This window comes from Neoarius graeffei, chromosome 12 (genome assembly GCF_027579695.1).
Source record: "Neoarius graeffei isolate fNeoGra1 chromosome 12, fNeoGra1.pri, whole genome shotgun sequence".
In the NCBI taxonomy this organism is placed as follows: domain Eukaryota; kingdom Metazoa; phylum Chordata; class Actinopteri; order Siluriformes; family Ariidae; genus Neoarius; species Neoarius graeffei.
Window position 1 is genome coordinate 66,602,346 of NC_083580.1, and position 15,935 is coordinate 66,618,280.

Here is a 15,935-nt window from a genome sequence, read left to right on the forward strand (position 1 = left end):
TTTATTTTTTCCATTTGTTTTATTTCTTCAAGTTGCATCCAAACAGGGGTCCACAAACTGACAATCCCTGGTCTATATATTGGTTCTCTTATCCTTCCTGCTGAAAGTAAGATACTCTTTCCAGATTTCTACTGGTTTGTAGTGTGTTTGCATGGTTAGTGATGGTATTTTTATGTTTTCAATGGGTTCCAATGATTTAACAGCTGACAAGGTCTGGATTCTCGATGCATTTGATGATAAATGTGTATCACAAGTATCTTGTGTTTTTTTTTTTTTACATTTCAGGTTTTCTGTAAGGAATGAATAAAACACTAATATAACAGTAACTGTGGAATATTCATTGAAGATCCAACTACTTACAGTACTAATACTACAACTAAAATATGGTAACATTGCTAATTAACACCAAAATTCCCACAATTAAGAAGTGAATATTTCCAGTGTTGTTTTTTCTACCAAAGTAAGGTGTGTAAATCACGGAGTCTTGCCAGTCCAATTAAAAGTTTTTTTTTTAATCCCCAGAACCAGCTTGTTCACAAACTGACCTGATGAAGTGATATTACAACAGTCTTGTGGATGGGTGTGTCGCAAATATTATATGTAGCTGTCAACTTCATGCATACCAGAATGTCTATTTATATGCATGGTGACTATATTCTTTAGTCTCTTCTAACTGGGTAGCTCAGTAATCCGAAATCTGGTTGTTATTTTTTTAATCTTTTATATAGAGCAGTTTGTTTACCTTAAAGCTAATGTCCAAAAGTGTAAAAAGTTTAACTACTTTTATTAGCAACTAACTGAGACAAACATTAACCTGCCAAATAATTGGTTGTACGAGTTATTTCCACTTTATTTAACAGTAACTGAACTGGCAATTATATAGTGTAAATATATTTATTTCATAGACCACTGAATAAACTAACACTGTTCAAATAAACCAACAGCTCTGACATACATTACAAGACAAAAGTTTGGAAGCATTACTAATCTGATAAGAATAAACACATGGCAACTTAATTTTGGAGTGATAAACTGTAATCTGTTTGTTAATAGAAACTAAAATGGTTTGACTTTCACTGGTGAGAGAATCAGTGACTGTACGGGCCACGTCATGCTTTGTAGTTCATTTTCACTAGCTGTCAGTAAACACGTTGCATTGTTTTGTGTTGACTGTTGGTATAATACTGTTGAAATCCTTCTTGCTTCCACATTTTTGGCCAGTAATGTACAAAGAAAGGCACTACCAATTATCTTTAATGGGACTCCATTTTTTCACAGTATAGTCATAAAATTATCAAATGGTTTTCAAGAATAATTCACAAAATAATAAACTAAATTCAAATGACCAATATTCTTTATATGTCAACAAATAAGGCATAAAAAGGCAATTCTTTCAGAATGTTTGTTGGCTATACAATAATAAATATCTAAAAACATTTTTAAAATTCAGCCTGTAAGTTAGTGAACAATGATTATTTTCGAATTTTGACTCTGTACTCCATTATGACATGGACTATTACTATGATATTAAAATGTATAATGTTAGTTGTAATGCTTTAACGCTTAATGCACAATCCTCTACTGTCAAGGGGGTGTAAATAAATAAGCAGACCCCAATTAAGACAGTCTTATATAGTATGTGTTACTATATAAGTGTTTTCTTTAAAGTCAGTGATTATCTGAAATGTATATGACATCACAGACATCGGTGATGCTGTCTCAAGCTTGTTAATACATAATTAATGACATTATTTTCTTTAAACTCACAATCATGGTTTCATTTCACATCCAACATGCTGGAGTACAGGGACAAAACCAACAAGTGTTTAATTGCTTACAGACTGCACTGTATATGTGACAAACTAGCAATGCATTCAGTAAATATACTTAATTATTACATAAAATAATTTTCAGGTAGCGGGTGGACACCCCTTTTTGGGCGGTTCACAAAGGAACAGTAAGGCGCCTCCTTCCCTCCGCTAGCCTGGGAGTCCACCCTGGGATGGTAGTAGTACTCCCTTAGCCTCCCATTGCCAAAGATAACGGCAAAGCCATGGCGGTTGTGTGCGTATGGTGGAGCCCTGTGAATCAACAGCTGCACTCACGTTGATGTTGGGCGGAAGATCTGCATGATGCTGACAAAAGCCAAGGTCACCCAGTCCAGTAAAGTCAACTACTGCCAGGACCGTAGGTGTGGCGTCCGCAGTTTCCTTCTCTAGCCATCGAAAGATTCTCAACGCCTCAACCCCAAATCTGTCGCTCATCCTGCATTGCCCGTCGCACGGTTAAACAAGGGGCGCAACCCACAAATCCTGCTCGGTATGCAGTCAAAAAGTTGGCTACTGGGCAACCCAGAAATACTTATCTACTCAAGTGCAAAGAGGATGTTTTTATTGCCACATTTAATGTGAGAACACTATCATCCATCTGTCCATTTTCTGTAGCCTCTTATCCTGTTATACAGGGTTGTGGGCAAGCTGGAGCCTATCCCAGCTGACTATAGGCGAGAGGCGGGGTACACCCTGGACAAGTCGCCAGGATGAGAGCACTATTATCAGAATCCCAAATTGGGGAACTAGTTGCTTCAGCTGACGCTTACAGTCATGATATAGTCTGCATTCAAGATCATTGTCTGATCCATGATGACTATTAAGTACCACCAATTTGGAAAGTGGACTCTCATGACATCATCAGCATAGATAAATAGATCAAATGTGTCTATCGTGGGAATTGGAATGCTCCTGAGTCCACGAGCTAATAAAGCTCTCCATTCTGTTGAGTCAGTATCTCAGCAGTATCAGAGTGCAGTTGAGGAATTCTTTGCTGATTTATCCTTAGTAGTACACCAGGTCCCAAAACATAATGTTCTAGTTGCGTGTGGAGATTTCAACCCACAACTAGGCCAAACTGATGAGTACAAGTTCTCTTACTACGCTGAATCAAACAGAAACCGCAAAATGCTTTGCGCTTTCCTCAATGAAAACAAGCAAATCTGCTTAAGCACAAAGTTCCAGAAACAAACTAGACAGCAATGGACTTTCAACTACCCAACTGGAATAAAGGCCCAACTTGATTATATCGTTTTATCTGTAACCACTTATCCCGTGGGGGGCAAGCTGGAGCCTATCCTAGCTGACCATGGGCGAGAGGCAGGGTACACCCTGGACAAGTCGCCAGCTCATCACAGGGCTGACACACACAGATACAAACAACCATTCACACTCAGTCAATTTAGAGCCACCAATTAACCTAACCTGCATATCTTTGGACTGTGGGAGGAAACCCACACAGACACAGGGAGAACATGCAAACTCCACACAGAAAAGCCCTCGTCGGCCACTGGGTTCGAACCCAGACCTTCTTGCAGTGAGGCGACAGTGCTAACCACTACACCATCGTGCCGCCCGATTATATCATTATCAACAAGAAATTGGGAAAACTGCATCATGAACTGCTGCCCATACAACTCCTTTGAAAATGTCAGCTCCGACCACTGTATAGTAACTTCAAGGATACATCTGAGTCTTTGGGCAAGCAAGGCAAAATCTGAACGCATAGTCCGCAAGCATAACGAGCTTGGATTCACTCTAGAAAGAGTCAGGAGTCGCTGCTATCCAGCACAAAAGAAAAAAAATCACCTGGTCTGTGGATCAACCACTTGGACCTTGACTGCAAAGCTGCAGTCCTCCCTCGATGGTACTTTTACACGCATGCTGCAAGCGGCTCTAAATGTCACCTGGAGGGATCGCCTCACAAACAGGGAGCTCAACGGTAATATACCTCCATTATCTGTCACCATCTGGGAGAGGAGGTTGCAGTTTGCCAGCCATTGCAGCAAAGAAAAACTATCTAGTGACCTCCTTCTATGGCAACCTAAGCACGGTTCCACTTCTGTGGGTTGTCCCATGCGTACTTTCCTTGACCAACTGCGGGATGACACAGGCTGCCTTCCCAAGGAGTGATGGCCAGTCGGGATGGATGGAGGGTCAGAGTCAAGGGAGTTCAAGCTAACTCAACCAGATGATGAAAATAAATAGTAAATATACATAAATAAATACACCAACATGACTGACCTTATAGAGCTCAAGTATCCTTTAAAAATAAATAAATAGAAAATTCAAGCAATTAAAAACTGTAATGCAACTACATTCACTATGTTTTGGAGCTACACAGATTTGTAGAGACATGTTCTACAATCTTCAATGCAACGTTCATAATTTCCTTCAAGTCGTCCTTTGGAGACATATGATGTTCTGGACACTACCATCTTCCTCTTCAGCATTGACAGGAAGTCTCCATGTGGTAGTTGTCATGTAGGCTGAGCCATTGGTTTGTGTCTCTAATATGAAAAGTAGCAAATTACCATTAATAATGAATCTAGAACACAAAGATTTCTAAGAAAAAAAAAAAAAAACAAAAAAAAAACATTCCATTCCATTCAGCAGATGCTCTTATCCAGAGCAATGTACCCAGCAGCCTGGGGAGCAGTTGGGGGTTAGGTGCCTTGCTCAAGGGCACTTCAGCCATCCCTGCTGGTCCAGAGAATCAAACCAGCAACCTTTTGGTCCCAAAGCTGCTTCTCTAACCATTAGGCCATGGCTTCCCCCCAAAAACATTTCAGTATTGTATTTTGATTGCTATGGATCATTATGTGGCATTTCCTTTCTCAAAATATGAACACGTTAGACTTACTTTGCTTTTTGTTCGCTACTGTGCAGTGGCTGAAGACTGTTCTTCTCTTCCACACCAATGTCACCCTTTTTTTTACATCTGGAAGGACATATTTACATTGTTTTAGACAACTATAGTGGCGCAAACTAGAGAAAAGGTACACGTGCGAAGGAAAAACATACGAACCTTAAGGCCAGTAAAATGGCAATGATGGTGAGACACATTAAGGACAGAACTGCTGCCGTTATAGCCAGAGCCGTGGTGTGACTGCTGCCTTCATCTCCTTTGCCAACAGTCAGGATGAAAAGGTGGCACCTCTCACCTGAGTATCCTGTCTCACATCTGCAAAAATACACAGTCTCAGGCATGACTCATGACAAAAATGTAGCATTTATACCTTAACCTCCTCACTTAATTTAACTATTGTGACTTACACGCAAGAGGTACGATTTAGTTCTGGCAGGTACTGGCAAGCACCATTAATGCAATAATTCATGTATGCTTTCATCAGGCAGGGGTTCATCTTTCCATCTCTGCTCTTCCCGTGACCTTTACTTGTGGACAATGAGGAATTTGCTCTAGGCTTTGCGGAAAATGCAACTGTGGAGAAAAAAAAAAAGAAAATGTAAAATGAAAAATGTCCTTGTGGCAAGACAATACATATAGTGTGCACTGAAATACTGTTAAACATAAATAAACGCTACATTCATTCACCATCAGGAACTATTTTAACTTGGTCAAGGTTGGGTTGGGGTAAGCAGAAGACTGTCACATGTACACTCAAGCACAGCGAAATTCATCCTCTGCATTTAACCCATCTGAAGCAGAGCACACACACCTACCCAGAGCAGTGGGCAGCTATGCTACAGCACCCAGGGGAGCAATTTGGGGTTAGGTGCCTTGCTCTTCAGCCCAAGGCCAACCCATGTTAACCTAACCGCATGTCTTTGGACTGCGGGGGGAAACCGGAGCACCCGGAGGAAACCCACGCAGACACGGGAAGAACATGCAAACTCCACACAGAAAAGCTCCCACTGGCCGCTGGACTTGAACCCAGAACCTTCTTGCTGTGAGGCGACAGTGCTAACCACTTCACTCCTGTGCTGCCCCAAATATGGAGCTTCGGGTGAGAGGTCGGAATACACCATGCACACACATTCACATATGAGGTACAGTTTGTTTTTGGGAGATGGGAAGAAACCCACACAAACGTAGGATACCAGACAGTACCCCAAGCTCAGAGCTCAGGAACCGACCCTGGACCATGGAGCTGTGTGGCAGCAATGCAACCCACTGCACCACCGTGCTACCCCACAAATAAACACTCTTGTAGTTAATCCAACACTGGGGACACATCAAATTACCAACATTTGGCTTATTACCAGAGCGAAGACGGGGGTATCAGATACTTAGCAGCCATTTAAAGAATTTCCATTAAGTGCACTTGACGATGCCTACTTAAAGTAGGCTCTGTCATGTCATCTTCATGTCTCACATATCACCTTTCCCTCCGATTTACATCGCGGACCATGAATATAATGCTTAATAGTGCTTAGATTATCGATCCACTTATTAAAATAAATCACGATGCTTGGTTTTTGGTTTTGACAAATCTGTGTGATGGTCAGCAGGTACCAATGAACTCTTTTTTTTTTTTTAATAATACATCTCTGATTACATTCAACCAGATGAATGTAATTAAGTAAAATGATGTTTCAAATTCTTCACCAATATAACATATGAATAAATGAATTGAAGTCAGGTGTTAGGAGCAACATGCCAAAACATCACATTGAGTTTCTTTGAACAATATAGGGAGCTTATATTGATGATCAGTTTGCATGGTCGTGTTAATGAATACAGTAGCTACATAAACAATGCAACAGACTGTCCATCCTACAGACAGATAGACAGGAACGCAGGCAAATAGATCACAAACAAGCAAATAAATAAAGCTTAGAATCGAACGCTACCTCTGGGATATTTGTCCTCATATTCCGCAGAGATGTCCTCTTCGTTATTGTCCGTTTCAGTGTCGTTGTGTGGCGTGTGCACTTCAGCTGGAGCGTGCACAAGTTTCCCTGCCGTCACTGCACTCTCATCCCTGGATGCGCAGTCACTTAACTGGAGGAAAACTGCAAATAGGGGTACCAGTTAGCAGGTCTGTGGGTCATCTTGGGATAGCGACTGGACTATTAGACAGTTTTGACCACATTTAGCTGGTCCCCACAAGAGAAACTTTTTTTTTTTTAAAAACAAAACTGCAGCTTTTATTTAAAGAAAACTAGCTCGAGAGACGCAAGATTGTGTGTTGGTTACTGAGATTAGGGTTAGATTTCGGTGTAAATAAAGCCTTCATTTAATTGCATTAATAATTCTGTCACTGGATGGTTCTCAAAAGTGGTGTAGTAAGTCAGTGTGTGCGTAATCAGTAAGAGTAATAAATCTTCCAGCTCTCATGATCTGAAGTTATTTCAGATGTCTTCAAGACAGGAAACTTTGCTGAACTTCAGACTTCAGCCCTAAATGCCACATCAGGTCACTTCTAGCTTTCTAGGTGAAAGAAATGAAAAGCTGTCATGTTGAAAGAAAAAACCACACACCCACCAACACAATGAAGGAAAACAAGTCCAAGTTGAAAGGCGTTCATATTCCAAACAAATGCTGTATCCAGTTATAGGCTCCAGGTGTCCACAGCTTGCTGTGTGTTGAGCTGACTGACCTGAGAGAAGCAGAACGTGCTATCAGTGTCAGTGAGTCCTGAGAGAGGAGTCAGCTCTGTACTGCACCGCACCACCCCGCCCCTGCTGTAGCATTATATAGCCACACTGTACACGGTACACTTCCTCTATGAATCATGGACACACCTGAGAAATCATGGCGCGTTAGAAAAAAAAAAGGAAAGTGACATGATAATGTTTCTGAATGCTCCAAAGGCGTTAAAGATCCTCCTAGAAACTGGGATAAAACCATTTTTAAAATCTGGGGTTTATGGGCAAAAGCCTTGAACCCAGGATTCAGCTACTCTTATGGTACATTTGCCAAATCAGCACCATTTAAAGGTATGAACAGTCTAACATGATGACAGAAGTGAGGGTGTATGTGTGTTTTACCACAGGGCGCCACCTTGTGCTTCAACTGTTGCTTTGCGTCAAATGATAGCAGTGATTAACTACAGACTATTACACATTAACAGAAACAACAAAAAAAATCAACTAGATGTGCATTTCCGAAAGGAAATACTAGTGCAAAAACAAAAAAACCCCAACAACCTCAAAACAGATAGATAGAAATTACACTCCAGGCATTTAGGAGATGCTCTTAGCCAGAGCAGCCTGGGGGCTCAGTGCCTTGCTTAAGGGCACTTCAGCCATTCCAAGGAATCAAACCAGTGACCTTTTGGTCCCAAAACTCCTTTGCTAACCATTAGGCCATGGCTTCCTCCGATGAGATAGACGAAATGAAATAGGTAACATAAACGTAAAACTAGATGATAAACGTAAAAAGAAAGGAATATATCAATTGGTTCTAATGGAAGTATGGAGGGATGAAAAAGAAAGAAAGAAAGAAAGAAAGAAAGAAAGAAAGAAAGAAAGAACGAAGAAGGTGAAGAGAAAACGTTATGCCGTATTCATGTACGGTACGAAAACCTAACGATATGTACCAAATTCGGTGGTTCTAACTTTTAATCTCGAGTAGCAGTTAGGCTTTGAAAAATGAACTGAAGCCAATAGGAGGAAAATTGAGGGATGAAAAAAAAGAAAGAAGCCGTGATAGAGGCGGAGTGCTTTGGAATATTTCCCAAAACATATCTAGCAAGGGCGGCACGGTGGTGTAGTGGTTAGCGCTGTCGCCTCACAGCAAGAAGGTCCGAGTTCGAGCCCCGTGGCCTGGCGAGGGCCTTTCTGTGTGGAGTTTGCATGTTGTCTGCGTGGGTTTCCTCCGGGTGCTCCGGTTTCCCCCACAGTCCAAAGACATGCAGGTTAGGTTAACTGGTGACTCTAAATTGACCGTAGGTGTGAATGGTTGTGTGTCCATGTGTCAAGCCCTGTGATGACCTGGCAACTTGTCCAGGGTGTACCCCGCCTTTCGCCCGTAGTCAGCTGGGATAGGCTCCAGCTTGCCTGCGACTCTGTAGAACAGGATAAAGCGGCTAGAGATAATGAGATGAGATGTCTAGCAAGTCTGGAGGTATTATTTTAAAAATTGATTATATGGGAACAGTTGGAAAAATTTCCCATTCTAAGTTTATGTAGGGTAAAAATGGACAGATAGCGGGATAAAAAGATGGATGAGGGTAGAGTATCCAAATGAAAATAACAAGTGTAATTTACAGGGCCTATGCAACAAAGTTTGAACGAAGTTTCTACGTTAATTGGTTCTTGAGGAATTAATCAGAGAAAATTGGTTAGAAGGAAAAAAGGAAATAAAAAGCCTCAGAACAACAAGAACTATGGTGAATTGGGACTTTTTGTCTTTTAAATTCCCACTTTCTTGAATAGGGTTAAACAGGTGAGGTTAAGGACCTTACTCAACAGTGGGCTTGAACCCCAACCTTCTACTATGCAACCCAAACACCTTAACCACTGAGCTACCACAACCACCTGACACCCAGATTTACTCCCTCCCCCGTCACTGAACCCAATCTGGGCTTGAGGCAAAGCACATTTGGTTGACTTGGCCAGAATTGCAACAGTAGGGTGACCTTTCTGCACACTCACACACGCAACCTAACTCCGGGGGAAACCAGAGCACTTGGAAGAAACCGACGCAGACTCCACGTAGAAAGGCTCCTGTTGGCCGCTGGGCTCCAACCCAGAACCTTCTTGCTGTGAGGCAACAGTGCTAACCACCATACCACCCACTGCTGTTATAATAACAACAAACTAAACATTATCATAATTTATAAAATTTACAAAGATCAAATATAAAACTCTGATGTGAAATATCAGACTAACTTGATTTGAAGTCTACACATGACCATAGGTTCTTCTTGAACATCCCATTCTAGATTTAGTCCCTTTGCTATTATCATAACCTCCACTCTTCTGGGAGGGCTTTCCACTATATTTTGGAGCATGGCTGTGCAGCCAAGAGCATTAGTGAGGTCTGGCACTGATATTGAGCGAGGAGGTTTGTGGTGCCATCAGCGTTTCAGTTCATGCCAAAAGTGTTCAGTAGGGTTGAGGTCAGGGCTCTGTGCAGTACACTTGAGTTCTTCCAGTCCAACCTTGGCAAACCATGTCTTCCTGGAGCTCACTTTGTGCACAGAGGCATTATAGTACAGCGCATCAGCACACAATAAATAAAACTCCCTGCATACTGGAGTAATGAGCCATAAGAGGGTGCTCATTATAATGATTAAGAAGGCCTTTACCCCATGATAAAAATCGCTGTAATGAGCGCCCTCTTGTGGCTATTACTCTATTATGTAAAATCCAATGTATATATTTTTTGTAACTTGATAGAAGCAACATGGGGGACAATGATGGCTGAAGGGGTTAGGGTTAACCTCTGGGTTACTGATTGGTGAGGCAGTGGTTTGTGTCCCAGCACTGCCAATCTGCCACTGTTGGGCCCTTGGCCCTACCAGCTCAACCTGTCCACATACCGTAGGAGTGGAAAAATCACATCACATCACATTATCTCTAGCCGCTTTATCCTTCTACAGGGTCGCAGGCAAGCTGGAGCCTATCCCAGCTGACTACGGGCGAAAGGCGGGGTACACCCTGGACAAGTTGCCAGGTCATCACAGGGCTGACACATAGACACAGACAACCATTCACACTCACATTCACACCTACGGTCAATTTAGAGTCACCAGTTAACCTAACCTGCATGTCTTTGGACTGTGGGGGAAACCGGAGCACCCGGAGGAAACCCACGCGGACACGGGGAGAACATGCAAACTCCGCACAGAAAGGCCCTCGCCGGCCATGGGGCTCGAACCCAGGACCTTCTTGCTGTGAGGTGACAGCGCTAACCACTACACCACCGTGCCGCCCCGGAGTGGAAAAATAATAATAATAATAATAATAATACGACTGATGAATGCTGTATGCCCATAAGAAAATCAGTGGTGCTGTTTAGGCTGCTGGGCCATAGAAGGTTCACGCTACACGCGTGTAAAGAAAAGTGGACAAACGTAGCATGACTTGCTCTGGGCCATAGAACGGCGTTCACGTTGCACGCTGCACGCTGCACACTTCACGCGTGAAGCGTGAAATGAACATGCACACTTTTTTCTAGGCGTGAAGATGGAAATTCCAGTCAATGCATGCGGTCACCGCCGCGCCAGCCAATCAGAACGGGTCTAGGGAGATAACTCTATGCTTTCAGGGGAAAACTTCAGAAAAAATATAATTGAATGGTATAATTGAAAAATAGTTCTTCATCGGGATTGTCAAGCAGATTATAGAATGTTCGGTGAAATTCACCACGGGTTTCTCTCAGAAGGAAGTGTTCTCGGCTCCAAATTCTGTTCCTTTTTCTCTTCCTCTGTCTCAGTAAAAGCAGAATGAGGCAATCGTCGTCATCCGAAGAGTCCATATTGTTGGTTACTCGGTCAAAGTAGAACAGATGCAACACGTGAACATCCAAGCATGAAGTTTAATGGCCCAGGGTCCGGTTCTTCACGTGAACGTGTAGCGTGTAGCATGCAGCGTGCACCTTCTATGGCCCAGCAGCCTTAGGCAACTATTTCAATCTTGACCTTATAACGAATGTTCGTGAATTGGAAGAGTCTGCAAGTGAGCTAATTAACACTTCTTACTTTTAGCTACACCGAAGGACGCACTGATGCTGAGTAGCCTGCTGATATTTCTGAAGAAAACAGTAGTACTGTAAAGAACATAAAACTGTTATTGCACACATACTGCATTAAAAGTGTTAGCAAGACCTAATTAACTGCAAGATTGGTAGTTACATTTTCCTAGTTAACCTCCACCTATGCCATAAGACCTAGTAATTAGCTAGTGAAGTAACTAATGAGTTAGTTATCTGCTTAATTATAGTGTATGTTGTGCGTACGTACTTTGTTATGGGTCAAATTTATGGATTCATAATACAGTATGTTTTATGTACAGCATGCTTACCACTGTACACAGTAGTGTACAGTGGTGCTTGAAAGTTTGTGAACCCTTTAGAATTTTCTATATTTCTGCATAAATATGACCTAAAACATCATCAGATTTTCACACAAGTCCTAAAAGTAGATAAAGAGAACCCAGTTAAACAAATGAGACAAAAATATTATACAGTGGTATGCAAAAGTTTGGGCACCCCTGGTCAAAATTGCTGTTACTGTGAACAGTTAAGCAAGATGAAGATGAAATGATCTCCAAAAGGCATAAAGTTAAAAATGACTCATTCCCTTTACATTTTAAGCAAAAACAATTTTTTATTTTCATCTTTTACATTTTCAAAATGACAAAAAGGAAAAGGGCCCGAAGCAAAAGTTTGGGCACCCTGCATGGTTAGTACCGAGTAACACCCCCTTTGGCAAGCATCACAGCTTGTAAACACTTTTTGCAGCCAGCTAATAATCTTTCAGTTCTTACCTGGGGGATTTTCACCCATTCGTCTTTGCAAAAGGCTTCCAGTTCTACAAGTTTCTTGGGCTGTCTTGCATGCACTGCTCTTTTGAGATCTAGCCACAGATTTTCAATGATGTTTAGGTCAGGGGACTGTGAGGGCCAGGGCAAAACCTTCAGCTTGGGCCTCTTGAGGTATTCCATTGTAGATTTTGAGGTGTTTTGGATCATCGTCTTATTGTAGGACCCATCCTCTTTTTAACTTCAACTTTTTTACAGATGGTGTGATGTTTGCTTCCAGAGTTTGCTGGTATTTATTCGAATCCATGCTTCCCTCGACCAGTGAAATGTGCCCTGTGCCGCTGGCTGCAACACAACCCCAAAGCATGATCGATCCACACTCACGCTTCAGAGCTGGAGAAGAGTTCTTTTCCTGGAATTTGGCACCCTTTTTTCTCCAAACATACCTTTGCACATTGCGGCCAGAAAGTTCTATTTTGATTTAATCAGTCCACAGGACTTGTTTCCAAAATGCATCAGGCTTATTTAAATGTTCGTTTGCAAACTTCAGGCACTGAATTTTGTGGCTAGGACGCAGGAAAGGTTTTCTTCTGATGACTCTCCCACGAAGGTCATATTTGTTCAGGTGTCGCTGCATAGAACAACAGTACACCACCACTCCAGGGTCTGCTAAATCTTTCTGAAGGTCTTTTGGAGTCAAACAGGGGTTTTTATTTGCCTTTCTAGCAATCCAACGAGCAGTTCTTTCAGAAAGTTTACTTCATCTTCCAGACCTCACCTTGAGCTCCAACATTTCTGTTAACTGCCATTTCTTAATAACATTACGATCTGAGGAAACAGCTACCTGAAAACACTTTGCAACATTCTTGTAGCCTTCTCCTGCTTTGTGAGCATCAATTATTTTACTATTCAGAAAGCGACAGAGTTGCTTAGAGGAGCCCATGGCTGTTGATTTTAGGGACAAGTCTGAGGAGTCAGAGAATTTATACAGCTTTGAAATCTGCATCATCTGACCTTTCCTAAAGAAGAATTTGAACAAGCCACAGCTCAATAAGCTAATTAAGGTCTGGAACCTTGGTAAAAGTTACCTGAGAACTCAAATGTATTGGGGTGCCCAAACTTTCGCACTGTGTTCCTTTTCTTTTTTCACTCTCCAGTTGTACAAAAAAATAATACACAAATCTTGCAGAAAACGCTGAAAAGAAATGTCTCATCTTTACCTTTATGCCTTTTGGTGATCAGTTCACCTTCGGCTCACTTAACTATTCACAGTAACAGACATTTTCAGTAAGGGTGGCCAAACCTTTGCATGACACTGTACTTGGTCATTTATTTATTGAAGAAAATGATCCAATATTACATACCTGTGAGTGGCAAAAGTATGTGAACCTTTGCTTTCAGTATCTGGTGTTACCCCCTTGTGCAGCAATAACTGCAACTAAACGTTTCCAGTAACTGTTGATCAGTCCTGCACACCGGCTTGGAGGAATTTTAGCCCGTTCCTCCGTACAGAACAGCTTCAACTCTGGGATGTTGGTGGGTTTCCTCACATGAACTGCTCGCTTCAGGTCCTTCCACAACATTTCGATTGGATTAAGGTCAGGACTTTGACTTGGCCATTCCAAAACATTAACTTTATTCTTCTTTAACCATTCTTTGGTAGAATGACTTGTGTGCTTAGGGTCGTTGTCTTGCTGCATGACCCACCTTCTCTCGAGATTCAGTTCATGGACAGATGTCCTGACATCTTCCTTTAGAATTCACTGGTATAATTCAGAATTCATTGTTCCATCAGTGATGGCAAGCCGTCCTGGCCCAGATGCAGCAAAACAAGCCCAAACCATGACACTACCACCACCATGTTTCACAGATGGGATAAGGTTCTTATGCTGGAATGCAGTGTTTTCCTTTCTCCAAACATTTCGCTTCTCATTTAAACCAAAAAATTCTATTTTGGTCTCATCCATCCACAAAACATTTTTCCAATAGCCTTCTGGCTTGTCCACGTGATCTTTAGCAAACTGCAGACGAGCAGCAATGTTCTTTTTGGAGAGCAGTGGCTTTCTCCTTGCAACCCTGGCATGCACACCATTGTTGTGCAGTGTTCTCCTCATGGTGGACTCATGAACATTAGCCAATGTGAGAGAGACCTTCAGTTGCTTAGAAGTTACCCTGGAGTCCTTTGTGACCTCACCGACTATTACACGCCTTGCTCTTGGAGTGATCTTTGTTGGTCGACCACTCCTTGGGAGGGTAACAATGGTCTTGAATTTCTTCCATTTGTGCACAATCTGTCTGACTGTGGATTGGTGGAGTCCAAACTCTAGAGATGGTTTTGTAACCTTTTCCAGCCTGATGAGCATCAACAACGCTTTTTCTGAGGTCCTCAGAGATCTCCTTTGTTCCTGCCATGATACACTTCCACAAAAATGTGTTGTGAAGATCAGACTTTGATAGATCCCTGTTCTTTAAATAAAACAGGGTGCCCACTCACACCTGATTGTCGTCCCATTAATTGAAAACACCTGACTCTAATTTCACCTTCAAATTAACTGCTAATCCTAGAGGTTCACATACTTTTGCCACTCACAGATATGTAATATTGCATCATTTTCCTCAATAAATAAATGACCAAGTATAATATTTTTGTCTAATTTGTTTAACTGGGTTCTCTTTATCTACTTTTAGGACTTGTGTGAAAATCTGATGTTTGAGGTCATATTTATGCAGAAATATAGAAAATTCTAAAGGATTCACAAACTTTCAAGCACCAGTGTAGATCATGAAGAATTTTACCATCAAGTACCACCTTGTGCTTGAACTATTGCATTTACATTAACAATTAGTAACTCGGAAAATGCTCGGATCCAGAGCGGCTTTCAGAACATGTAAACAGGTAAAGCATTGGGGTTTTAGCCAGTAGGCAGGTCGATGGAGAAAACCTTCAGTGTAGTAGTAGTAAGTCATGTGATCTGATGACGGAGTCCAGCAACTTAGTCCATTAAATAAATAACAAGCGTACTAATTACTGAACCCTGAGGAAATCAGGTAGCGAGTCCATGAGAAAAACAACAAACCTCACCCGACTACATGACAGGATCAAGTCAGTAGACGTTATTTTCCATATAACACATGGCCTTCTCAACCTGTTGCCTCAAATATTATGACCCTTCATTGTCTAGCCCAGTAAGGAATAAAACACGATGGCTGTGCCATTATAGGAAAATAACCAAGCAACAAACTCATTTATTCCTATTACAGCATGTCAGAGTACATCACAGATTTTCCTTTTTTTGTTTTTAAACTGTATTAAAATAATGACTTTAGTTATAATTAGGTCCCGTTATGACTGACTTATTTAACTTCGCCTATTAAAATATAAGCTGGTGCCCACAACAGCTTCACTGATTACTGTGGGCCTGAAAAATTAAGTGCATACAGTCCCTGACAAAAGTCTTGTCGCTTATCCATTTTGTAAAAACAGCTTATAACCTGACTTTTAATTAATCCATTGGTTTTAGAAATGGCTCATATGAAAGCTAAAACCCTCCCAAATTATGTTTAATATACTAAAGTAAATTTGCTTCACTGAAGAAAGATTGATCATTTAATGAACACAAAGGTCAGATTTTGGCAAGACAAAAGTTTTGTCGCCTACAGAGAGTAATGTGAAAACTGAACAAATAATTTACTTCAAATACAAAAATACGT

General features: G+C 41.5%; 1 protein-coding gene across 1 annotated transcript; it reads right to left on the bottom strand.

The window, feature by feature from the left end:
* Positions 1 to 826: 826 nt before the first annotated feature.
* hbegfb (heparin-binding EGF-like growth factor b) lies at positions 827 to 7,491 on the bottom strand. The gene is made up of 6 exons (XM_060936276.1): positions 7,279 to 7,491; positions 6,645 to 6,806; positions 5,106 to 5,271; positions 4,858 to 5,013; positions 4,693 to 4,770; positions 827 to 4,339 (listed from the first exon to the last, which is right to left on the bottom strand). Exons 1-6 carry the CDS (start codon positions 7,319 to 7,321, stop codon positions 4,276 to 4,278), a joined length of 669 nt encoding a protein of 222 aa, XP_060792259.1. The 5' UTR covers positions 7,322 to 7,491; the 3' UTR covers positions 827 to 4,275.
* Between the last annotated feature and the right edge of the window lie 8,444 nt (positions 7,492 to 15,935).